This window comes from Apteryx rowi, unplaced genomic scaffold (genome assembly GCF_003343035.1).
Source record: "Apteryx rowi isolate R43461 unplaced genomic scaffold, aptRow1 scaffold_292, whole genome shotgun sequence".
In the NCBI taxonomy this organism is placed as follows: domain Eukaryota; kingdom Metazoa; phylum Chordata; class Aves; order Apterygiformes; family Apterygidae; genus Apteryx; species Apteryx rowi.
Genome location: NW_020449330.1, coordinates 401,540 through 428,206, shown reverse-complemented (window position 1 = coordinate 428,206; position 26,667 = coordinate 401,540). Strand labels below are relative to the sequence as shown.

General features: G+C 37.3%; 1 protein-coding gene across 12 annotated transcripts in view; it reads right to left on the bottom strand.

Annotated features, from left to right (window-relative positions):
• The window catches only part of ATM (ATM serine/threonine kinase), an 82,593-nt gene extending 55,986 nt beyond the window's left edge, over positions 1-26,607 (bottom strand). For 7 of the 12 annotated variants that reach the window (XR_003254117.1, XR_003254119.1, XR_003254118.1 and 4 more), the window contains exons 1-20: positions 26,508-26,607; positions 24,454-24,555; positions 24,257-24,369; positions 22,707-22,852; positions 22,088-22,252; positions 15,107-15,272; positions 14,577-14,815; positions 12,505-12,668; positions 11,940-12,109; positions 9,496-9,867; positions 8,777-8,971; positions 8,345-8,440; positions 7,094-7,319; positions 4,638-4,769; positions 3,786-3,911; positions 3,587-3,676; positions 2,402-2,573; positions 985-1,184; positions 386-468; positions 122-277 (exon numbers count right to left, since the gene is read on the bottom strand). Coding sequence is in view for 9 of the 12 variants with exons in the window: in XM_026069347.1 (XP_025925132.1) it covers positions 122-277; positions 386-468; positions 985-1,184; positions 2,402-2,573; positions 3,587-3,676; positions 3,786-3,911; positions 4,638-4,769; positions 7,094-7,319; positions 8,345-8,440; positions 8,777-8,971; positions 9,496-9,867; positions 11,940-12,109; positions 12,505-12,668; positions 14,577-14,815; positions 15,107-15,272; positions 22,088-22,252; positions 22,707-22,852; positions 24,257-24,369; positions 24,454-24,525 (3,083 nt within the window). In the remaining 3 variants the exon portion in view is untranslated. Of the gene's footprint in view, positions 1-121; positions 278-385; positions 469-984; positions 1,185-2,401; positions 2,574-3,586; positions 3,677-3,785; positions 3,912-4,637; positions 4,770-7,093; positions 7,320-8,344; positions 8,441-8,776; positions 8,972-9,495; positions 9,868-11,939; positions 12,110-12,504; positions 12,669-14,576; positions 14,816-15,106; positions 15,273-22,087; positions 22,253-22,698; positions 22,853-24,256; positions 24,370-24,453; positions 24,556-26,503 lie in introns of those variants that run through there. The other 5 variants (XM_026069349.1, XM_026069348.1, XM_026069353.1 and 2 more) reach the window with 5 other exon arrangements.
• Positions 26,608-26,667: the final 60 nt, after the last annotated feature.

The following is a 26,667-nucleotide window of genomic DNA, read 5'->3' as shown; positions in this document are numbered from 1 at the left end:
TATGGATTCATGGAATACTGACACTAAGACACATAACACCACTACGGTCTTCACATAGAAAACAAAGTTGAACATTTTATGCCCAATGAACAGACTTCTGCATTAAATAGATAAAACATACCAAAAGGCTCCAACAACTGTCAAAAATTGTCCTTGGGCATCCCCTGTCTCTTCAGCATGAGTGTTGGACTGGGCCAACCCTACTGCTATAGGAAGCAAGTTATTTAGAATTACTTTACAAACTTCTTGATCTCGACGGTACATGGAACACACAGCACTACAAAAGAAGGAAAGAAAAAATGGTTTGAAACACTAAACAGTCTAAAAATCCTCTAGCTGTTGAAAGAAAATAGCTTTAATACATGCTGAACAGTTTCTCTCTTACGAAAGAGGCCTAAGAAGCATAAGAACATCATCTTCAGGCAAGAGGTTTTCTTCAATGGGGAGCTCCTTCAAAAGGACCAAGTACTGAGATATAAAAAAAAGGGGAAAAAATACTTAAGAAAATAAGTAGACCAAAAGAAAAAAATATAAAACATTTTCAATAACTGTTACATGAAATCATACATCAAGGATACCTGTGTCAATTCTTACACGTTAGGAACTGACCATTTTTTCAGGCAAAGACTGTCACACAGTAATATGGCTCATGAAATTTTATATTTTGGCAGTCAAAAATATTTCCTTCATAAACTGAAACACAGATCCCATTCTACTACAGAGACCATTTCTAGCCATTCAACAAATAATGATAAAGGCAAGATGTTTATACATCTCAGCTGTTTAATTTCTGGCTTACAACAAGTTTTAACCTCTTTCTTCCACCCCAGCACACTTTTAAACACCGTAAGTAGCCATTTTAATGTCTTCTCAAAGGACTGTTGCCATAGAAAGGCCATCAAGAATATATAGTTTTAAAAATAATACATGTACAGAATCAAGACTGCAAAAAGAAAAATCTGGAAAAAAAAATCTCACACTCACCATGTGCAGATGCAATGGTTTAGCACTATCAAAGGTACTTCTATCAGTTAGCATTAACAGCTTCCTCCGTATATCAGAAGCTCGGAAGCTTACTTTCTGAATTTGGACTGTAGTTACACAAATGCATAAGAACCTCAGAATTTCAAGGAGAAGTAAATCCTGCTTTGTCAACTGTTCTTCAGCTAATGGGCTCAAAGCACCTGAAAATAAGATTTGCATGTTAGAAATGCTTCGCCAGGGACAATAAAAAGGTTGGTAACATTTTATGTCTTTACGAAACTAAGGTCTCAGAATGGATATAACAGTAACAGCCTCGAAGGGTATTTGCTACTGGGCAAGCCTAAGTGCTGCATCAATAACTAGCTTCTTGAGTCTGTTCCCACATCTAAAAAGACACATTCTAAAACAGAGGCTTTTCACTGTACGTGCCCATACATATGGCTGGTCTCTCCATCAGGGATACAGACAATGAACTCAGCAGAACCATCGCAGCTGTGTTCCTTTGTGTTGTTAACTCTTATTTAGGATATATTTTAGACTACAGATTCAAAGCTTCCCAAAACTGAAATTATGACCATTACCACTATATTAATGTCCTGATACAAATTTCATTTATAACTTAAAAGAAATAGATACGAATGCCATTTTCCTGTCGCATTTAGCACTCTTGTCACTTTCTGCCATCCCAGACTTTACAATTATTTATCAGATGGTTGAAGAAGATATTTCTAAAGACACTTGTCCTACTTGGTGGGAATAAAAGACCAGCTACAGTTTGTGGTAGTAATGTAACACCGTGATTTCCTTTCCCTTCAACAATAAGACAGAAATCATAGTCCTGATTAAAAACTAAGATGCACATCATTTTAAGAAAGACATTAAAACAAAAGAGAATATCAGTAATTTTAGTTCCTAACAGGAATAAACACCTGTACCCAGGACACAAATCCATGCTCCCGTCCTACAGACCCACAGCTGTAAGAAAGCTGACTTGGCCAATAACTTTTCATCAGGAAAAGGAGAAAAGTAAAATAAGGCTATCTTTAAGAAAAGGAAGAACAGAAGACTGGACAGGTAGCCTAGAGATGCACTTTCTATTCTCAGCTTTGCCAAAGCCTCTGTCCAACCTTGAGCAAGCTAGCTAACTTCTCTGCTGGCATTTTACTATTTATAAAATAAAATAAAAAGACTTCTCCTTTCCAAATGAGCTGGAACACTTCATTAATGTCTTCAAAACACTAACAAAGTGCAAAAGAATTATTAGTATTTAGAAAGTACCTGGTTCAACTATTAGCCCACTCAAAGTAGCACAATTTGACATCTCATTGTCATTCAAGCAAAGAGCAAGTTTTAAAATCAAGGGGAAAAAAGCTGTCTTAAGCTTTTGCAAATAGTTTTGGACACAGAGAAGACTTACCAGTTACATTTTGCATCTCACCAGATTCATTTGTATCACTGATATCAGCCACAGAAGGACCATCAAATAGATCATCAGGTACCTGATTATCTACTTCCATTATACTCTCCTCAGGATCATTCCTCATTAGGTCCACTTCTCCCACTTCACTTGGTTTTCCAGTATATGTCATCTGACAAAAACATTGTATTTTTTAAAGTTGGCTTTTAATGGCAGGAGAAACACCACAAGCATGAAAACAAGGAAAAACACTACAGTTTCCCAGTGAACTAAAAAGGGTGAAGAAAAATAAGTGCTACGCTGAATTTATGAATTTAACTTTTTGTGATAAACCTATCTTCCAGGCATGTAAATTGCTTGATTTGAACTACTCTCTTTAGGACACAAGGTTCCTAAGACAGGTACTATCCGCTGTGTTTTAGATAATGCCAAGGATATTGTTAGCATTTGAAAAGCAACTCTCTTTAAAGGTTGGCATTACTGTCATAATTATACAGAAATGAAAGGATGGCATGTGACCTTTCTGAAAGGCACAGTAACTACTGCTTTCTCTGCTAGATGGCAAGATTCTTAGTTTCTCCTCACCTGAAATACAAAGGATTTTGCCAACCTAGACCTGACTACAACCCAATATGCCAAAAAGAGAAGTTTTAAGTTTTTGCTAAATACAGTCATGTGCTACCCTATTTACTTTTGTCAGTTATTTTTGAGAAAGGAGAGCCATTTACAGTTAAAAGAATTAATACCTATTTAGGAAACACCTTTTAAAATATTTTAAAGCACATAAATCCATCAACCTATAAATGTTTAAAACTTTATATATCCAATAAAGTTAAATGCTGTGTGATACAGAAATTCTTTCTATGGCATATAGTCTGTATACATTTTTACTCTAATAATGTATTAAAAAATTTCCAAAGATTAACATGATACAATTTGTTGTTTAATGTAAGCTGGCATGCCGACTTTCATCAAATCTTTTTTTTCTCCCTACACCTGTGTTCACAATATAAGATTGCTAAATAGAAATGTTTCTAATTAGAAATCTCCATAAAACTCAGTATATACATATATATATTTTTTTATAATAGGTATCTCATTTAGTTTGCCTCCAAATTATTATAATGTATAAACAGTCCTCCCATACAGTAGCACTGCATTTAGAAACATGGAGAATGCACTTACCAGATGTTTGCAAATATCTACAAGATCATTCATAAGTTTTGATGTTAACAAACGCAGGAATAAGTCAGACAGCATCTTATTAGCACTGTTCTGTAAGAAAGCAAGACGTACAAATAGGTTAATTTGTTTTTTTTCAAGTACCATATCCTAGTTTGTGAACTCACTAAGGAAGAAATAAAAATTATTTTATACACTCTACCTTGGTACAGTTGCATAAACATTTTGTATACTGTGTTATCAATGTCCTCAGTGAGTTGATTTGGGCATCTTCATTTAGTTTGTTTTTAGAGTGACAAATGCTTTCTCCAGCGTAATGAATGAGAGACTAGTAAAAACACAACACAGTTAAAATACCTCAGTTAAATTCCTTTATATGTTGGCATATACACAGAGATAAAAGAACATGTGATTCTCATCCATACTCAAGCTTTGATATATATAGTGTGAACCAGTGGTTTTGGGCACAACATTTGTGGTTTTTTTCCTTTTGTTTCACTCATTCCCCTCTAGAAGTAACAAAAAGATCACATGGACCATCTGAAATGTTAGCATTTTAATCAGAAAAGAAAAATATGGCATCTCTCCATAATGTGTAATACTTAGGTTTCCATATTTAAGCAAAAAACCTCCTCACATAATAAAAAAAAAAAAGAGCTGTCTTCATACTGGCTTAAACTATCAAAGGATCTTAACAAATCCCTGCAAAAAACCTTTAAATGAAAAGACTTACTATCCTCTTAAATAGTCCTTTGGCCACATGGTCCCTGACTATTTTTTTTAAAGGGGTGATATAGAAATTTATCAATATTTAGAATACCCTCTGCTACAAAACTGACTTATTGCTGTTTTGATAGAATTTCAGTGATGCCTCTATTTCGGCAGCAGTAACATTCAGCAGCAGGTATCTCTCAACTCTATGCTTTTTTAAGGCAGAAATCAGCGGAAATATTCATGCTCTGAAAATGTGTTAATATGAATATAATTTTTTTAATGATTTTATATTTAATGGTTTATTGTATTTTTAACAGCTCCCAAACATACTGTTGCTTACCTTAGCTTTCTGGAACAACTCTGATTTACAGGCATCCTCTTCAGTAAATATACCAGTGTAGCAATAGCAACCAAGAACACCAATCAAGAGACTGACACATCGGACAAGGTGTTCTGCAGCAATAAGCTTGGACTAAATCAAATACAAAGGATAAATACTAGTGGTTTAATGTTAAACTTTCACTAAAATACAGAATTCTCTAGTGTTTCTTTTTAACTCTCAAGCTCTTACACACGTATTTTATCAGAATTAATGAAGCTTTGCATCATAGGGTTTTGCACCTTGCAGTTGCCCAAGCTCCCTAACACATCCTCTTGGCTCTCCATGTTTTAACACCCTCTGCATGTCCCGTGGCCCCTACGCTTCTTCACATTATATATTYACAGTATAAATTCTCCCTCTCCTTTGGATTCCATCATAGTAATATTTTCAGCTCTTCCCATGCACTCTGCTTATCTCCTTTACCTCCTGCCAGGACAAGAGACAGTATGTGCCTAGTCATGAACACATTTCTGCTGCTGCCTCTTGCCATCTTTGTAAATTAATAACATGCTTCTTAGCAGCTTCTGTGTCAACAGACAAATATCTTAGAGGGCTGTGAGTGCATGCAGGCCTGTTGCAGGGATATCTTAAGAGACCCCTTTTCACCTGTCTAAATTGTTTGGATAAAAGGAGGAGAAAGAGCAGACAAATAATTATTTGTCTTATTTTCTCAGGAAGGGAGACTAAAAAGCATTGCTATCACATTCCTGAAAAGTAGTTATCTGTAAAAGACAGGAAAACTTATGCATAAACACCATTATTACACTTGCAAAACCAGAATAAGTTTCCTAATTCCTAACTGTCAGTATTTTGTTACAAACCCTGGTATTGCCTCTCTCAGCTTGAAACATCTTATAGAATCTTAACAAGTTGGAAGGAAGTCACACCACTATATTAAAATCAGCGCAAGCCTGTCAAAGGAATTGAAGTTTAAAAAGCCTATCCCTTTCCTTTTTGTAAATCTTTCACCACTATACGGTAGCTCTTCCCCCGTAAGCCAAGGTATTTCCCCCAAAGAGAGATTCTGTTGTTTAAACAAGTTCCACACAGGATAATTCAGGTTGGAAGGGACTGCAGGAGGTCACTGGTCCATGCTCCCACTCACAGCAGTCAGCTCTGAGGTGAGACCCAGATGGTCAGGGCTTCATCCAATTTGGTCTTGAGAACCTCTGAGGAAGAAGACTGCACAACCTCTCTGCGCAATCCGTGCCACTGCCTGATTGTCCTTATGGGGAAAAAGCTTTTCCTTGTATCTAGTGTGAACGTCTCTTGTTTCAATGTATGTCTGTTGTCCCTCGTTCTCCTGCCATGCACCACTGAAACGCCTGGCTCTCTCTCCTCAATGACCTCTGGGTAGGCCCTGGGGGCTACTGTCAGGTGTCCCTGAAGCCGTCTCTGCTTCAGGCTGAACAAGCCCGGCTCCTCCAGCCTCTCCTCACAGGGCAAGTGCTCCAGCCTGACCATCTCAGCAGCCCTTTGCTGAACTTGTTCCAGTTTCTCAATGTCTGTCTTATAGTGGGGGGGCCCAAATTTTATGCAGTATTCTAGATGCAGTCTAAAAAGTGCTGCATAGAGGGGGATCATCAGTCTCCTTGAACACTGGCTGTGTTCTTGTTAATATAGGCTTTATTTGCAGCTTTCTTTACAGTTACTCCTCTACACAGTTGTCTCTTTTTACAAAATTTTTAGGATCCTAAGTATTTGAGATATCTACGCCTCAGGCTATCTTGGCTGAAAACTGGCAAGAATCACAGAATCACAGAATGGTTGAGGTTGGAAGGGACCTCTGGAGATCATCTAGTCCAACACCCCTTGCTCAAGCAGGGTCACCTAGAACACATTGCACAGGATCGCGTCCAGGCACTTTTGAGTATCTCCAAGGAAGGAGACTCCACAACCTCTCTGGGCAACCTGTTCCAGTGCTCAGTCACCCTCACAGTGAAGAAGTTTTTCCTCATGTTCAGACAGAACTTCCTGTGTTTCAGTTTGTGCTTGTTGCCTCTCGTCCGATTGCTGGGCACTACTGAGAAGAGTCTGGCCCCATCTTCTTGACATCCTCCCTTCAGATACTTATACACATTGATAAGATCTCTCCTCAGTCCTCTCTCCAACAAGAGGACAGAAGTGGAAGAAGACATCACAAAAAACGGCAACAATGGTTTACCTAGCAGCTTTGCACACACTTCCACTTCTATACAGCTCATAAGTACCTACATACCTACGGGAACTATAGGTATTTTGACAATTATATAAAGAAATAAAGATTTCTGTCTTTCATATTATTGGATGGTTTTTATTAATGCTTGCAACTCATTTTTAGCAGCAAAAGGAATGAAAGTCTATACACTCTGGGGCTTGAAACTATATTGTTTGGCAGCACAAACATAGAGATTCAACAGTAATTTCTAACTTACCTTAGGAGCGTAGTTACTTAAAAGCTTTTCTGACATCGCTGTAAGACAGTACTCCAATGTTTCCCTAAGATTTTGGTTGATGGCAAGTCTCGAACCAGTCACATTTTTATCTCCAATGTTTACTGCAAAGTTACTGAAAATATCCATTTCATCAAACGTTGTCTGCAGGTACAGCTCTTCAACATCAGCAAAACTGATTTCTTCTTTCCCTTGCAAGTGTTGCACACTTGAAGAAGAGACATCATTCTTATTTTAACAGACTGTATATAACCTACAAGTCTTTAAAGCTATTATTTAAAGGTAAGAAATAAATAGAAGCAAAATAAAATATTTTAACTTTTGTCTGCTTCCAAATTGTGGTTGATCTTTATCATTTCTGAGGTGAATTTCTCTATGGAATGCATACTTGCCATTTTAGCTCTGAGATAAAGAAAAATAAAGTCTGCACACACATCATAAGTTCTAGTGCAGTTTATACAGCAACATCTGTTTTATATAAAGATAGCTGACCTCAACCTACTTTCTCAGAATTGGAGCAGAAGCTCACAGCAACACTGAAACTAGTATTCTAACTTCTAGATAGAAAAATAAAGCAGAAAAACTTACACAAACATTTTAGTTTCATTAAGAGGAAACTGGATATAGTCCAAGCACTTGAACATAATGCATCAGTGAAAGATGCAACAGCATTCTCACAGTGACTTTGACAGGCACAAGTAACCTGTGGCTGGGGCCACACATATAGTTGGAGTGGCATGAAGACACATGGAATGTAACCATCTAGCCTTTATAGATACTACCTTCTAGAAAACTCCTAAGATATATGTTTCCTCTAGAATGGAAGGTAATGTTAAAAAAGCATGGATACATGTTTATACAAATTTGCACATTATTTAAAACATACAATTGTAATGAAAATAGCTAATTAAAAATAGCTAATATTTACTTATGTGTAAAGAGCCAAACCTGTTATAATTATTTTACTTAGCTGCATTGCTGAAGAGAGATGATACACTCTCTTGTAAGATATTTTGTTCAGTACCCGAAGCTTTGAYGGTCAGCAAGAGACTATTGTAAAGATCTGCTTAAGGCACCTTAATAGATTGCAAAAGCTCTACTATGGAGTCTGAAAGACGTTTTACAGAAAGATGCAAAAGAGCTTTAGGAACTTATGCATTTCATTGTCATTGTTTGCTATAATGACAAATCTAAGAAGCCTAAGTATCTACAACAATTGGTTTAAAAACATACCATTCAGCAGCACTTTGGAAAAAATTAATTGCAGCTCTACAGTTCTTCATTGTAAGGCTCACAAGAATTTTTTGTAGCAAAAGATGAGGAAAATCGCTGTAAAAAAAGAAAATTGTTTTGTGTTTTCTTTCAGTCGGACAAGCTATTGGGATTGCTAAATTGTACACAAGTATTTACCAGATTCACTCTATACATTCACAGAAGCTTAAGTTTTCAGTTAAGATTTCTAACACATATACCTCACCAATCTGCTATGCTATGGACACATAGCTAAATTACACTCCCCAAATGACATCCTATAGTAAGCTTTAAAAACCCTATAAACTCTACCAAAACATTAACAACATACAATTCTGCTACTCCACTTTTTCCTGGGCAACTTTCTGCATTATAAGGTGAGTTTACATATAAAGTTCTGCTCAAAGATTTTACCTGCATAGCACAGGAGGCAACTCTGCACATTCTTCCATTTCTTCCTCCAAATAGCAGGATAGTACCCATTTCATTATTGCCTCCTTTAACATGGAACCCAGATTTCTTTCACAATTATTCTGTTCCATTCCTACATCTACATTTTCTGGCACTGAACAGGCAGACATCACTAATGCTAAACAGCATATAGCAGAACTATAACAAAAAAGGAACACAGAGCATTTCTGAGAAACAACAATGTGGTATTTGTTGAACAGTATTCTAAAGCAGAGTCAGCTAGTATTTGTGTATGCTGGACAGCTCTGGGAGCATGATAAGCAACTTAATAAGCATGCATACTAGAATACAAATTTATAAGAATCTCTGCATTTTCAAAAGCCATGTTTTGGCTGTTACAGATGCTCCCTGTCTATTTCAGAACACTGATATCAGAACACTGGTTTCAGAATCAAAATATATTCAGGAGAAAACATACTTTTTAACTTAAAAAATCAAATCTCTTTCAGTCAGATTTTACATTTGAAGATGCTTGCCTCTTCTCTTCCACTTCTACTTTTAGACTTACATATGTGCTTCTGTCAGTTTCAAATGCTGAAACAGGACTTTTGTGAGTTCTTAACTAGAAAAATAGCCATAACAATAAATACAGTTTTTCTATTTGCATAAATTAAAAAGCAATGTTAATCCAACACAATCATTATCCTTGCTTCCCATTTTACCTTGAAGGCTTGCATACAGGTCCTGCAAATATCTTCCAGAGCTCTTTATCTGTTACAACAAGGTTTCCTTGAATCATGGCTCCAAGTAGCCCAAAGCTCTCTATTTCAATTTGCTGAAAACTTATGCTGCGAATGGTAAGAGACCAAATCTTTGCCCAGGTTCTCTGGAGCTCCAACTTGTGGGTGCTTTTCAAATCAGTTTTCTGGTTTTGACACAAAGCCACCTCTATAAGGCACTTCAGCACATGTGGGGTCCTTTCTCCTCGTCGCTGCTGAGGCAGCAACTGGTGAAGTACATTGAGTAAGAGAGGTATTTCATGATTTGGAAGACTCATGGGATACTTTGATATTAATCGAGCTGTAATCTGTAACCTTGAAAACAGAAAGCGAAGCAATTAATATGAAACAGGAAGTGTGATTAAGCAAGAAGTGCTTAAAGTGTGATTTAAGTGAGCAAACGTGAATTTTCTGAAGAAACAAAAAGGAAATAAGGTGTATGAAATCTTAGGCTATTCTAAATGAAAAAGCAGACTACAATTACTAGACTGTAGTTACTGAAAATCTAACATATGATAAATTAGAGGAATCTGAGAAGACAATACTCTTACAGATTTCAGTTAGCACAGTATCGTCCCCAAAGATGAAAATAGTTTAAACTAGGGTTTGATTACAATAACCCGGCAGTCTGGCTGGAAGTCAAAGAAAAAAAAACATTTACAGTCTTAAATTACAAGCCTTGAGATGGAGTGAACAAGCCTAAAGAATCAGAAAATGTAAGATCACTGGCTTTTGAATACAGATGTTGTATTTCTCAAACAATTGGCCACTGAAGAAAAGTATAATAAATTGTTGCTTAATATAAGTATGTTAGTATAAGTAAGTATGCTATAGCATGTTGCTTTATGAGCCTCCTGCACTGTAAATTCATCCATCACCAAATGGAAGTGATGAATTAGGTTTTGGGGAAAACATTAAAACAGCCTAAGTGGAAACATTATTAATATTTGGATTATCTTTATACCGTGTCTGTAAAAGGAGTAAGGATAGTCATAGAAGTGACAGCTAGGGAGATAATGGTGCAAGAGCCACAAAAATTTGCCAGTATATCATCAGTTTAGCACCTGTGTGTTTTCCTGACCACAGCATTAAAGGTTCATTAGCACTGCACAAAATTGATTTCTAATTATTCTTTGTTTTTTGGCATTTTCTTCAGCTTAAATAACAGAATGCCATTAAGTCATTGTCTGAAAAATATGGCATCTCAACATTTGGGTTTCAGCGATTTTGAAATAATGAACACAGCAGAGATACGTTCTTACTTTATGGTGTCAATCTTTAATATGATTCAAACCAGTGCCCCCATAAAAAGTGAGTAGTTGATGTTAACTCCATCACTTGGTTAGATTTTCATCATGTTAGTTATTGTTATGTTAGTTATCCAAGCCAGTAATGTAAATGTTAAAACTTCTGCCTACCATTGTGCCGACTCATGAGCGTGAAAATGATTAAATCATGTAACTGTTAGCATTTCCTGGAGACTGCCACCTCTATGCAGAATGGCTTGTTTACTTCTCAGTCAGATCCTAAATAGTTATTTTGCCTCAATACCATGAACAATATCACCTCGTCCCGCTCCCTGCAGCTCAGGACATGACATACAAGTAGCTAAGCTGTTCTGGTATCTTCTACAACAATTTCCAAGAAAGAGTCAGGTTGACCGCGAGGAATAGTAATATCCAATTTAATCTATCGAAGCTAATGATCAACATTCTTGGACTTAGAACTACAACTGGTAAGTTCTGGAAAAATCTAGCTGTGGTCTTTTAATAACATCTATAGATCCTGCAATGCTCTGCCAGAGATTCTTTCTCCTGTGGCAGTCAATGGAAGATGATGTTCAGCTATACCTCCAGTTCCAAAACTCCCCTGCCTCAGGGCCCAAGCTTAGTGCTTTGCATTTGAACAGTTTTCAGGCTACATATTAAGGCAAACTGTGTGAACTAGTCCTGAGTTGCCAAACTATTAGTGGTTGCTGTTCCGTGACACAGCCAGTTTAAGAGAGCAGTAAACCTCAACTTAGTTTCATAATACTCACATGTTGGATCACGCACACGCGCTCCCTTACGTAAAGATAGGTATTATCTAGCACAAAAGACAGGCAAAAAATCAGGGGTAGTAATATCTTATACCACTACAACTCAACACAGACCTCACTTGTTTTTTTCTTAGGAAACCAAAGATACCAAGTTTTTAAAGCAAGATTGCCAAGAACACTAATTACTACTTTCCAAATGCTGTGAGAACTAAGCTTATTGCTTACATATAAGTCACACTAATTACAGCAGGTGCACACACCTCATTTGAAAGCAAAATACATTCAGGAGAACAATTACATTTAAAAAGATGTCTGTAGTGATATTTGTTTCAAGGAAAGATGTTATTACCAAGGTATGACATCAAAATCCTTCTGTGATCTTTGCAGGTTGTCTCGAATTACCTCCCAGCCTAGTTCAATCTTCCTGCGTTTGCTTGGTACTGTTCCATTATTGGACTCTCCTTGTGAAACGGCATATGACTGGCTAATTTCCTGAACTTTGGTATCATCAGTAAAGACCTTTATAAAGAGATATGAACAAGTACTCAAATGAAAAAAACAATATTTACAGAAAATTTGAAATTTCAAACTAGACTAGTCAATTTTTTACCATGCACAAAGCCTCTTAAGAGGCAATACGCAAAATTATTTATTATTATCTATTATAGTGGAACTTATGCTTACATTCTTATAAGCAACAATAATGAAATCTACTATAATCTAGGAGTCCAAACTTTCTAAATTGCAAAAAAAATAACAATTAAACACAATAGAAAAGGGACAAAAGGTACCAATATTTCAGTAAGCAATTCTGGGGAAATGTTAAAGCTGTATTACTTGAGAAAGGAAAACATACAACACATTAAGTACATATACCAACTTTATACTCAACTAAAAATATATAAATAAGTTACCTGATGACAAATATCAGCCATTAACTCAACCAAATTTTCCTTTACAGCAATATTACGTGAGCCTGAAGAATACTTTCCTCTACTACCTACAAGATTTATTTCATTCACCAGCAGATCATACAGATTATGTAAGATACTTTGCCATTTTGTTGAGTCATATGCACCTGTAAATGCAAAAATAATGTAAAGATAACAAATGTACCACCCACTTCATACAGTATGTAAACCTACCTCGACTATGCGATACAGCCAAAATCAGAGTAAAACATATAAAGTTTGACAACAAATGCTATTTTTCTATAGATTCAATAGCACAAAATTTTGTGTTTGAACATTTGCAAAGAAAAGGGGGAACAGAATCATTCATTTCCTCCGACAGAGGAAAACTTAGAGGTAAGCATCTAATACTTGAGGAAGCTGAAACTCCCATCTCTCCCATAGCCAATTTGTTGCATGGCTCACAAAAGAATTAGAATAATCTTCCAGCACTTGCCAGAAATGTTTGATTAGCTCATCTTCTCAGCCCAAGGAAATGAAAAGTGTTTCAAATTACTTCTAACCGACAGTGTTATAGTACTGTCCATCAACATACTCGTACAAAACAAGCATCCTGAAGAATAACTAGCCCTAAACAAAACAATTTCTGTTAATCAAAATTAAAATAAAAACATAACCAATAAGATCCAATATCTCTTGGGAATAAGGAAGAAATAAATTCCTATATTTTTCTTCTCTATTTAAGATTGATGCATTCATATCTCTCAGATATGCTAATGAACTAGGAACTACTGGATTAAATAGGAAACTGTTAAAGCAGCAATGACCGCAGTTAAATATCTGCACACATAAAAGATAAAATGATTTCCATCCAAAAAAGTTTTTTCCCCCAGAAAAGTGGACTGTAGGTTTTCTTTAAGCTGCTAAGGTTTTAAAAAAGGGTTTTTTTTAAGAGTAAATCCTCGAGTACTAGAGAGGTTTGTCACTAACAGACCTAGAAAATAATAAAATTATGGCAATAGTAAACAAAGATAAACAGGATGATGCAAGGAATGAGAAACCAAGTTAGTATTCACTAACACTGAACAATCAATCAGTACATAAAATGTGTGCTTCAACACATTTGCTATCTATACTAAAGTGATCTACTAAAAGTTGTTATTCTCCCTCTACACCTTGCCACATTTATGTTGTTAGGCCACTTCGATTATAACACCACCACTCTCCAAAGAATGGCAATCCAAATATGTGTATGGCATATCCAACTTCATAAAAACCTCTTAACTAGCAAATCATAAAAATCATTAGAAATACAGCGCCATTCCCTCACTGATGTTTTGTCTCAGATCTTTAGCAATCAGTCTTATAATGAAGAACAAATAAAGTAAAAAAGAAGTGAATACAGTTAAGAGATAATTTAATCACAGTTTACAAGTAATACATGAAATAAAAGTTTCTAATAAACAATTCTTCATCTAACTGGAAAGACTACAATGAAATGCAATGGATAAATTCATACTAAGTATAAACTCTTTACCATTTGTACTCAGTCTAAGTCAAGAACAAGCACTTTTTTAAAAGATGATTGTATAGTTAAAATAGGCCATGATAGACAGGCACAAATTACTGACTGATGCTCTTTGATTTGTATTATACAGTAAGGCAGACTTAGTCATATCATAGTAGTCATTTCTGGGCTTAAATAAACCTAATAACATATGAATACATGTGCCAATCTAAACTCAGTCTAAACTATTACTACCTTTCCCCCAAAACTTTGTGCTTTGGTTTAYTAATTAGGAAGGAAGAGTATCTGTTTTCTTTAGGATTTTAGCCTTTGGATAAAAAAAACTATTATCCTGTACAGGACTTAATACAATTAATATTCTTTTAATGCATACATTTTGAAAACTCACTTTCAGTTTCAGTCAATATCAATCTATAGTACGAAACAAGCAATAGTTATTCCCATTAACGTTTGCAATACAGTATCAAAATTCAGAAATTAAGCATAGTAATTTGAACAACCACACACAGTGCTGGGAAAAAAAAAAGCGCGGAACTTTTTATTGTACCTTTTTCCTGAGATTTTGCACCCTTTGGATGATGAATATGAACTTGAAGTCGAAATAACTCAATTATTGATTCTTTCAGGGAATCTTTTGGTCTATACTGAGTCCATATATAAAGCACTGTAGGCAAAATTTCTTCTCCTATTTTACAAATCCGTATGCGACAGTTGACAGCAAATGTATTGCAGAAGATATTCATTGCTGCAAGAATATGATCCAGGCCTGCAGTGTTTTTCTCCTGCCTGCAATGTAAACCAAACACTCAAACTTCCAGAAGAAATAATCGTATTTCTTATCACAGGAATTGTTTAAATGTAAATACTAGCAAGTATTGTACTCTGAATATTATCTGCCTAACAAATACATAAGTTGTTAATAGTTTAAAGGATGTATTAAATCAGTGCTCAAAGATAAACCAACAAAATATGTCCACAGTAACATATCTGTTATTACTCAAGTCTAATCCCAAATACCTGAAATGAGTTTTTTCTCAAAGTAGGTATTAGGATACAAAAGGAGCACTTGCAACATACCTCACACACTGCATTGCTTTTGAAAAGAAGATAAACATATCAGAACTCAACCCATCAGTTTGGAAGCAATATCCCCTCATGAGCATGTGAATTATCCTAGCCACCAAAACTCTATTAATCTTCCCAGAAGGTTCGAGGTATAATTGGCCATACAGGATCAGCAGCTCTACAAATGTAACAAAAAAATGTATATACTTATGTTATAAATATGCATATATACATCTAAAATATGTATTTAAGAGGATGACATGAAAAGTACTTTAAGCAAAATATTACATTAAATACAGAGAAAAAAAGTATTCTCATTTCAGCTGTACGTGATTATTCACAAAAGTTAACCACAAAGAAAAGAAAACAGATGTGGGCTTGTCTACCCTTCAAGGAGAACTACATTCATTCTGAGCTGGGATACAACTCGCTTTGTGTTGCACAGAGCAAAGTAGCTATAGCCATATGGTTGACTTTTACAACTACTTCCACACTCAGCTCCCTTTACATGGATTGCTCAGCACAGTAGGCTCCATTTGTTGTGGAACACCACAATAAAAGCAGTCGGAAGCAATCAACAGCTACACGTACATTAACAAATAATTTGATGCAACAGAAACAGATCAGTAGATCAAAAGAGTTGGTACTGAGGACTCCCATATTTCTGTTATATGCAGTGGTTGTCAGTGGTTGGGAGCAGTAGGGTCATTAAGCGTGTTAGCCCCGGCCGCACAAGCTTGGTCCTCCCAGGTGTACCTGGAGGTCCTCCATGGTCAGGCATCCCCTGAGGTAGAGTTGTGTTGCCCCTCTTCAGGCTGAGGTAAGTAAGTTTTATGAAGTGGAGCACATCATCCATATTGTTTCATGTTTACTTGTTGGTGGACTACTCTGAGCTCACTGACTGGTGTTGCATGTCAAATATTGCCGGGCAAATATACTTGTGTAAATTCAGTTCTCCTATTTCTGTCAAATATGTTTGGTTTTTTTTCCATAACATGCGCTCTAACAAAAAGTTACATCCCTAACAACTACATAACAACATACCAAAGGTGGGCCCCTGACATCAGCCTAATTATTCAAGTTATGCCAGCTCAGTTGGCCAAGACACTTTCCACCCCTTGCTCCACATCTCCTTAACACTCACTTGTCTAACAATATGCTGTGGGAGGGTACCTGAATCATAAATAGCACCATCTGTGACAGTCTCCAAATCTTTACATATAGGACTATAACAATGATGATTAAGACTGTATGTGCTTCGAAAAATATGAAAATGGGATGAGCAGGGAGATGGAATAAGGCAGGAGCATTTGGGCTACAATCAGAGACTGCATCATACCAATGTGCTTCAGGTGCAGCGCCTACACTGAGAGCAGTCTTAGGCACATTCTTATGCTAATGTAACATTTTGATTTCTACTGTTCAGTGGATATCTGGGCCCTCTAACAATTTCATAATTTGTGTCTCTAATTTTGCTTGGCTCTGGGAGATGCAATTTAGGTATCGCTCAACCTCATAGCTGGGTACTGTCCATCAAATACTTTCTTTAGACAGGTTTTTCACATTTGGCAGTGCGATTACTGGGACATGATAGGTAGTACAATTACCAATTTAACCACAGTAGCATTGGTTTTACATTCTCACATAGGTGGGAACAAACATGTTTCATCTTCGCATTCTTACTGGTAGATCTACAGACACTATACAAAGATTCCTGTTCCAATTAGTGGTTACAAATTGTTTTTCTCCTAAAAGATATAAGGGTACAGATATCTTGCATATATAAAAGATATACAGAAATCTTTTCTGTAAAAGATATAAGGGTACAAGAGTCAGCCACAGTGGGGGATTCTTGGCTGTATATCCATTTTTATTCTAGCTTAATAATACCTTATTATTCACTATTATTTTTCAAACCTTTATATACACTTAATTAACCCACATTTCTCTCAACCTCTAACTTAAGCACAGCTAGTACTTTGTTGGTTTCCTTTTTGTTTCAAACTTTTTACCTTCTTGATACCCTTTCCTGGATCCATTTAGTTACTTACACACTTGTTTAAAAGAACTTTATTGAAACCAACAATTTTATCAGTAGGTTTGGCTTCTTCAAGTTGTCATTCTTTAAAGGATCACTCCGTAAAAAAAAAAAACAAAAAGCCCTACCAAGGCCATTAGACCGTTGCAGTTTGGCTTTCACTGTGACTGTAGAAACCATTTCTTTTAAGACTACTCAAGGTTACACTCATCTGTTACTTGAGTTCAAACTGTTTCTTTAAATTATTTTTTTCTTTATGATTAGAGACTTTGCTACTTCTTGAGACATTTTTCAGCCTCCTCTGGTTTCTTATAACAGTATTGATAATTAAAAATGTTGGCTCTGTTTCTTGAGGTCTGGGAATAATAGGAGACATGGTATATCTAGTCACTTCCACGGTCATCTGTCCATAATTTTGTCATCTTGTTTTTGAACTGAGAGCCATTGTCAGACTCAATTCTTTCAGATGTACCAAAACAAAACTTGTTTTCTGAGACACATTATCATGCTTTCAGCAGTGACATGGGCTACTGGGCAAGTCTCTAGCCAGCTCGTAGTCATTTCTACCATGGCTACATTACATTGATGCTCCCTACTAGCCCTGAACAAAGGTCCAATGTAGTCTACTTGCCACACATCTCCAAATTGGTAGTTTAAATGTCATCTTTCATGCTTTAAAATTTTTTGTTGTTCAGTTTTTTCCACTAATGCATAAATTTTATAGTTCTTCACTTAGTCCTGTGTATAGTACTTATCATACAAGTATAATGGCACCTTTAGACAAGTCTACTGCTCAGTCTCTTGCCCAGCGTTAGATGGCACCTTGCCCTATAAGGCCTCATGTTTCATAAGCCTATCAAACTACAAATAGTTCCAATTTATGTTCGCAGTCCAGGTCTTTGTTGATTACCATGATCTGACTGGTCTGGTCTGCTTGAGGGTTGTTGATTTGTTCTTTGGTGTCTCTTTCCTGTGGGATGCAGGCATCAACAAGTAACACCTACATATCGGGTTTTTCCAAAACCTGTGTGATGCTTTGCCACAAGTTAACACCCCAACAGGCTTTCCTTGTCTCTGCCAATTCCTCCATTTCCACTGTGTAAGCCAGCCCTGGAAAGTGCTGGCCACCATCCAAGAGTCAGTATACAGGTACAACTTGGGCTGTTTCCTCTGTAATGCTACTTCGATTCCCAGTCTTATGGCTTGGACTTCTGCAAACTCCATAGCTTGTCCTTCACTTTCATCCAATTTTATTACCCATTTGATGGGATTCCAAATGGCAGCTTTACATCTTTACCAGTAGCCAATGATTCAACAAGAACCATTAGCTCTTCTTTGGATAGCTTGTCATATTCTGGGGCTTCTTGAGCATGTGGTAACACCTCAGGTGCGGCCCCAAAAAATCATGATCTTCAGGCCAATCCATCAACTCTTTCAGCAGGCCTGAATGTCCCTGTTTCCCAATGTGAGCCCACTGGGTAACCAGGGCCATCCAGGTAGCACTTGTCATGTGGTGAGTTGAGGGTATTTCTCCTTTTATCATGCAGTGAAGTAGCAACAGCCGAGGGACCAGCAGCATTTCTGATTCCATCCCCACAACTTCAGACACTGCCCAGATTACTTCATAAGCAGTTAATATTTCTTTTTCTGACAGGGTATAATTTTCCCTGGCTCATCGATAGCCTCAGTTCCAGAAGCCACATGGTCTTCCTCTGGTCTCTTCAGGTGCTTTCTGCCATAAACTCCATTGGGTTGATTGGTCCCTCGCTGTGGTGTATAGCACAGTTTGGATATTTGGACCAGTTCTGACAGGGCCCACAGCAACCACATGTGCTGCTTGTTTTACCTGGTCAAAAGCTAATTGTTGCTCAGGTCTCTATTGAGTTCTTTTCCCTGGTGTCTTGGCACAGTGGGTTCACAAGCTAGCTGTATCTGGGGATGTGCACTCATCAAAACCCCACTGTTCCAAGACACATTTGTGTTTCACATTGTGTTTTTATTGGTCAGTGGTGGCATTGCTGTGATCTTGTCAATCACATCAGTAGGAATGTGATGGCACCTATCTTGCCCCTCGACACCCTATTTCTGCATGGGTCTTTTCACCTTAATCCTTTTGATCGTAAATCTGGCATTTAGTAAAATTCCAGTTGTCTGTTTGCTTTTGTTATACACCTCTTGGACAGTGTTTCCCCATATCACAATGTCACTGATGTACTGTAAGCATTCTGGGGCACTGCCCTCTTCCAAAACCTTGGATGGTGGGGTTATGCTTCCATCCTTTTGGCAGGTGGTTCTAGGCACAGTGTACTCCAGGTAAAGGTAAACTGGGCTTTACACTTAGGGGTCAGGGGAATGGAGAAAAATGCTTTAGCTATGTTGATAGTCACATACCAGGCAGCATTTTTTGCTTCGAGTTCATACTGTAGTTCTAGTATATCTGGTACTGCTTCATTCAAGGGTGAGGTTTCCTCATTCAAACCTTGATAATCTATCGTTAATCTCCAAATCCTGCTCGGTTTTCCCACTGGCCAGACAGGGTTTTTGAAGAGTGAATGGGTTTGAGCAACCACCTCTTGACTTTCCAAGTTCTTTGGTAAGACCATGTATGGGACCAAATCAACCTCTGTTGGTCCGATACCATTGCTGGTGCACCATCCGAATTGCAACTAGCACATTTAAGTGACGTCTTTAGCAGTCCTACCACTGACTCTCCTTTTGAGATGGCAGGCAGTTGAGACAGCAAAGGGGTGTCCTCATTCATTTCCACAGAGGCAATGTGAAATGCCCATCAATGTCTTCATGGAGCTTTAAAATGTCTATTCCTTAAAAAGTCAGTGCCCAAGATGCAAGGGGCGCAAGGTCTCATTACCACTTCATGGGACTTCCAGTTTCCTTCAGCAAGACTGAGTTCAGCTCCTACTACATACAGTTTCCACTGGCCTCTGGTGACACCTTTGATGATGCCACTATATGCCAATATGAGTGCTCCTCATCGTTTATACAGGTATGACTGCCAATATTCAGAAGCTCAGAACTTCCAGCAGATAAGAGCGCCTCATGGAGATATTTGCTCACCAAATCTGGCAACAGCCAGAGTCCATGTTCTAATCTTTGACTCCTGTACCAGATCACTGATTTTATAAATAGAAAACAGACTTCTCCATTGCGCTCCAAGATCTTATAAACAAGCATTAAGGTGGAATGGCTAGAAAAGTTTAAGATACTTTTACAAAGCTCACATATCCTTCCCTTAATAAAAGTTGTTTCGACTAATGGATTTAAGTCTGACTTCCTCTAGACTTACATCCTTTGGTCCTGCCATACTTCAGTAATTACCTTCCCACATCCCTTACAATCTAACCTCACAGTTTCTCTCCCCAGATGCCCATACCTCGTAAATAGATTCAGCTCACTTCCATGTTCCTAAACTACCTCAAACTAATAAACAACAACTCTTCCTGGCTCCTCATGCAACCTGTACGTACCTTTCCAATGACACTCAGTCTCAACTTCCTTTCTCTGCCTTCTTCAAAATCTGTCTCTGACTTCCCTGGCTTCTTGTCCCACTCCCTTTGTGCCTAACTTCAGTTCTTCCTGAGTACCCAGCTCTTTTTCAGATGCCTTCTGATTATTGCTCTGAACTCTAGTTCCCAGCCTCTTTACGCAATCAGTCCATGTCCTTGCCTTCTGCTTCAACCTGCAGGCTGACAGTCCCTTTTTGTTTTTCCCCTCACTGGCTCCTAGTCTCAGGCAACCTCCCCACAGTTTCAGCTTCCCCTTCAACTTCCAGTCCTATTTCCATGGCCAAATGCTACCAACTCCTTTAACCTCTCAGATCCCACACTCAGCCCACACTCATTTATCCAATCCCTTCTCCTACTCTGAACTGTTCAGTCTCTGTGCTCTTCTAGCCTTCGTCACAGTTGCGTTCACCTTCCCCTTCACTCCCAATACCACCAGACTCCTCTTCCGAGTTCTTTGCAGGTTTATTTCTATTCTGGAGTTAAGCAACTCTCTTCAAGCTACAGAGCAAAATATTTTTTAGAAATAATTTTCAGAAATCCAAACTCTGTCTGACTGATAGCAAATTCTATCACTATTTGCATAGCACAGTGCTTTGTATTTCTACACTTTCTCCAGAATTACACATGCGAGACTGAACGAACTAGACTGTAAAACTTCTAATACCTTCTTTTTTCAAGTTACTAATCATCTATGCTATTACATAAACAAATCAAAACAGATGAGTGGAGAGTTCACTACATGCCAGTTAGATGATTCAAAATACATTCAGCTTGGAGAACATTTATAAGTTAATTGTCTTGGAGTCAAACCGAATCCTCTGAAAAGTAAAAAATTACATTTGCATTTTCACTCACAGTGGAGGCTGCATGCTATACCAACATTTTAATCTGTTTTTGTCTGTTTAAACCTTACGCTTTCTCATCTTTTCTTTATATGTAGTATTAACAGATAACAACATTGAATCGATGCTTTTTAGGATCTGTGTGAGCCAACAAAAGTCAGATAATAAAATTTAATTATAGTACATTAACTATATCAAAACTATAGCAGCCAATACCTAGTTACAACTTGTAAACAACTGCACACCAAGACCAGTTTTACTGAGACTATTTCCTGTATACAAACTCCATGGATTTGTAACACATTAAGTCCTGCGGAGAACATGCATACATACACTGATTGTATATAAGCACCTATGTTTCAGCAGGAAATAGATAAATAATATGCAAAAAAGAAACTAAGCAACAAAGACTAGGGATTGATTTTGTTTCAGCTGTAAGTCTTCAGGGCTGATCCTATTTTTCTTCATGTGTTTTGTGTAGTACCTCACATAACAGGGCTTTGCAGTAATAGCATGAGACAATTGAAACACATTTAAACATACTGCCATAATAGCAAAAGACATTTGTAAGTAGGCTTAAAAATGTTACCTGACCACTGCTGCTGGGATATCTCACACCAGTATTTCCTTACTGAAAGGACATCCTTTAGGAGTATACTGCTACAGTCAGCTCCATAAATCGCACAACTTGTTGCATCTCTCATGATTTTCAAGATGTAATTTAGAAGTTCGTGACACCTCAGTCTGGGTCCTCCTATGTGAAGAAACAAAGTGAGCATTGCAATTAATCCAAAGTTTGCATAACAGATCTGGAATTAATGACTTGTAAAATGAATATTTCCATGTTCACTTGGAAAAAAAAATACAATTCAGAAACAGTTCTACTAAGAATTAAGCTACTTATGAGAAGAGAAAGGATACATCAGTTATACACAAAGCAAATAAATAAAAAGGCACTGTCAACATCAACAAGGTAAGTAATACAAATGACTAATTCACATGAAGATTTGTGTAATTAAAAAATTTAAACTTAATTTAAAAAATAAAAATTTAAATTAATTTAAAAATTTAAATTTAATTTATTTAACAACCGAAAGTGGGCAAGACAAACCCCACCCTGATAACTTGCTTCAGTGCAAAAATTAAGAGTTGAAAGTAAAATACCAAATAAAAGAATCAATAATTCTATATGAATATATATTACTGACTTTTATTAGCACGTCTGATGAAGTATTTGACCAAACTGCCAATCGCTTGCATCTTTTTCTGTCTGGAAGTTTGGGTTGAAACAGATACATTTGGGTTTGTCAGTGTGAGGCTTTCCATCTCTTTCTGGAAATATTTCTGCAGGGCTCTTCAAAAATACAATAGAGACATTAATCAAGGATCTGCACATTTCTGACCAAAGTAAAATAAGTAAACACTGTTTTAACTTAGAACTCAACTACTTGCTCATTTAGCAATTCTGATTCTAAAGCACTATTAAACGCTAAAATATATTACAATGTAAGCATGATGGAAATAGTTTATAAAAGGAGCTGATAGCCTTAAAGATGATCCAGAAGCACCTTGAATAAGAACTGAATATTCCTATATACTTTGCATAATGCTAAACACACAATCCATGATTAGGAAAAAAGCAATACTAAAGCTTGTTAGTTATGCTGCAACATACAGTGCAAAAAAGTAAGTAGTACTCTTCAGTGCCCGGATTGAGGGAAACCTTCAAGTCCTTCTGTTTTTAAGCTCACTTATAGTCGACACGATGTTTTAACTGAATACTTTTGGACCTAACAGATATACACTTCCTGAAAAATACAAACCTTCCAGCAATGTGAAGAAGGGATTATTCATGTATTAAAATAATAATTCTCTATCATATAAAATTAACATATATTATAAATAGATTCAACATTTTACTGGCTTTGTTGCAATTTCTGTAGATTTTATGGCTTGCTACTTGTATTCAGGTTAGAGTCTGGCCATCTCAAAAGCAACATAAGAAATATATTGAATGCTTCTTACAGTATTTTGGTACAGCTGTAAAACAAGAACCATTCAAATGCCATATGATTAAAAAGCATAATGGAAATCTGCCCAGATGCCTGCCTATAAAAACTAATACTTCAGACACCGTTTTAATATGAAAATAGCACTGGGCCCCAACTGCTCTAAAAATGTATCCCACTCCTTCTCAGTACAATCTTGTAGCACATCTAAAGGAATTATATCAAAGATGGGTCTCTACAGACCTCTTTAGTTTACAAGCCACAGCCCCTCTACTGAGTCTTGAAGAATTCAGTAACAGAAAAATTTTAAATGAGCTACCTATAATCCAGATATAAACTATAAATTGAAAATCAGACGCAGAGGATATTTTTCAATAACAGAAAGTAACTATTATTTTTGCAAGAAAGACTAACCACCTATTAACAACCAGTTTCTCAACAGTTAGGTCTACTGTTTATACATTTATAACCCGGTATGCGCCCCTGCATCTTCTGTATGTGGAAAGTGTTGCACTGAGCCAGTTAATGCATTATTTGGCTATTTTAGATTTACTTCTTTTAGAGACTAACATAAGTCATTTCTTGTTTATAAGCTGACAAGAAGCCTCAATCAATCTGCAGAAAGATAAGCATTAAAACAAGCCTAATAAACAAAATAATAATATTCCGTGTAAGAGAACTGTGACCATTCACCAAAAAAAGCCCAAACAAACAAACAGTGCTTTGCTCTGGACAGTGAAAGAACCTACTCAAATACAGCATCCCAGCTGAGTTGCTTTGCTTGTTTAGAATCAGAATTCCGGTCCAGTTGGAGAACTATTTCAGAATCACGGAGGAGTCGCTTGAAATTTTCAATTTCTTTCTGAAAATGTATTTCAGGGGGAAAAAAAAGTTATTAATCATTCCCTTTATTGGGAACGATACACACCAGAAGAAACTTTATTACCCTTCGCACTGTAGCTTTATCATTTTCAAGCTGACGGCAACAAATGAACAGATCATGTAAGGCAAGACTCATGGTTCAGTTTAACAGGAGAATCATTTGTATCTGCAAACAGGAAAAAAAAGGATGAAATAAATTATTTTATTTAACACAGAGCCAAATCAGCCAGCTCAAAAATTGGAAATGCAATATATTGAAAATTCTGTATCAAACACAACAGCCTTATTTCACTGAAAAGCTCATTCATCTCTGGGTTGGTGTTATTGCTCACAAGACAGAAGCAGAAAGTGTCATGTCAAGAATGCGGTCTATTCCCACGAGCAGCAGTTGTTGACAGTAACAGCAAAGACCCCTTTCACACAACTGACTTCCTTCTTTTTTGATGAATGAAAAAGCAGAGAGTTGGTGAGACAACACAGAATGAATGGTAATAAGATTACATTCAGCTCTGTGTCATTTTAATCAGGCAAACAGCACTAACTTTCAGGACGTAGCAGTTATTGGAAGCACTCTTAAGCTGATCAGGAGAAGGCAGCCCTTTGAAAAAAACTTTCTTCCACTCTAACATCCTTCACTACACAGGTATGCACCATCATATTGGCAAATGCCCCTGGACTCTAAATACTGAAAGATGTTCAAATATCAATGATAGGAGAAAAAGACTTTTTCCTTCTGTGACTACTTAAGATCATGCCCCATCTACTTTAACACAGGTCAGAATCAGATTGACCTTACATTTCTGGTTTCCAGAAAATTATGCTGATGCAGATCATGACTATGGAATTGTATACAGTATCCATGCTTTTCCTTTTACCCCTTCCTTTAAACTAGCCTCAAGAGAAACTCTTGTCCAAAAAACCGAGATGGACCTGCTGGCAGTAACTAACACCAAGCACATGCTGCTGAGGCTGCAGGAAGGAGCTGAGAAGTGTACATGATACATATCACTGGCCCTTGAACACTGAAGTGAGAATACATAAATAACCATTTAGATAAATAAGGCAATCAAAACTTTAAAGATCTACTGTCTTAGGCTATATTCGTTTCATTTGGATTCAACTGAGATCGTGCTGAGACGAATGGGTCACTTCACACATCTCTGGAAACCACATTTTAATAGCAAATTATTTTGACTGCTTTACAATCCACATGATTACTTTAACTGCACCAAAAACTGAGATGAGGAGAAAAAGGGCAGAAGAGATGACGTGGAATAACCAGAGGCAGGAGTCCCTAACATATGTCCTTTCTAAAGCAAAAACAAAACAGCAGATTTCAAAAGTTTGACATTTATGATATCTACACAGTGCATCACAGACAAAAAATACTGAACATGTTTTTTGACAAAATGTCAAACTTGATAGTCCTGCGTATAAAACTCTGAATCCCGAGAGCTCTTGTTTCTCTAGAAGAGTTTGAGCCTCTGCCTTTAATCCCCTAAGGAAGATCATCTTTCCATCTTATCACAGTGCTGAGATTTATGGGAACGTCAGCACTTGAAAAGCCTTTTTTCTGTCCCATATTCGCATGTCTCCCTTCCTGCTCTCTTTCTTGTAAGTCAGTATCTAGATGTCTTAAAGGTGACCAGAACTTGAGAAGACTGTGAAACACAACGTTAAGGTACCAGCGTGCGGTTGTGGCTGAGAGTGGATAAGATGGAGACAATCAACACAGAATTGGCACTGACTAAATATGATCAGAAAGGGATGGTGACTAGCTAGATGTTTATGAAAAGGAGATGGTGGTAAGCTTGAAAGGCCTGCTCTAGGGCACAGCCAAGCTCAGTTAAGCAAGGAAGTGTTCCTCTGCTAGCCTGCTGCTCATGCTGAAAATAGCAGAAAGCAAGAAACAACATTTCAAACAGTAATGGCTTCTAAAACGCTGATGGGATGAAAAATTAAGGGTTGACTGAGAACTGTGGCAACATGCCATGCAATATGTTGTGTGGGAAGGGGGTCAAGAAGGAAGAAAGCAGAGTTTTCTTTTATTGGTATTTAAAGGTATTTTAACGTCTGTAATGACAACGGTGACAGATCCCTAAGGCTGACCGCACCTACCGTTCCTCTTCGCAGCCGTTACCAACCACCGAGCCGCGACCGCACTCACCCCCGCAGCAGAAAGCGTTTACGGGACAAGGAAGCAGCGCTCGAGGAGCCGCGGGCGGAGGCAGGGCGCGCTTCACTAAGCGCAGCCCCCCCGCCGCCGGCGCTGCGCCCC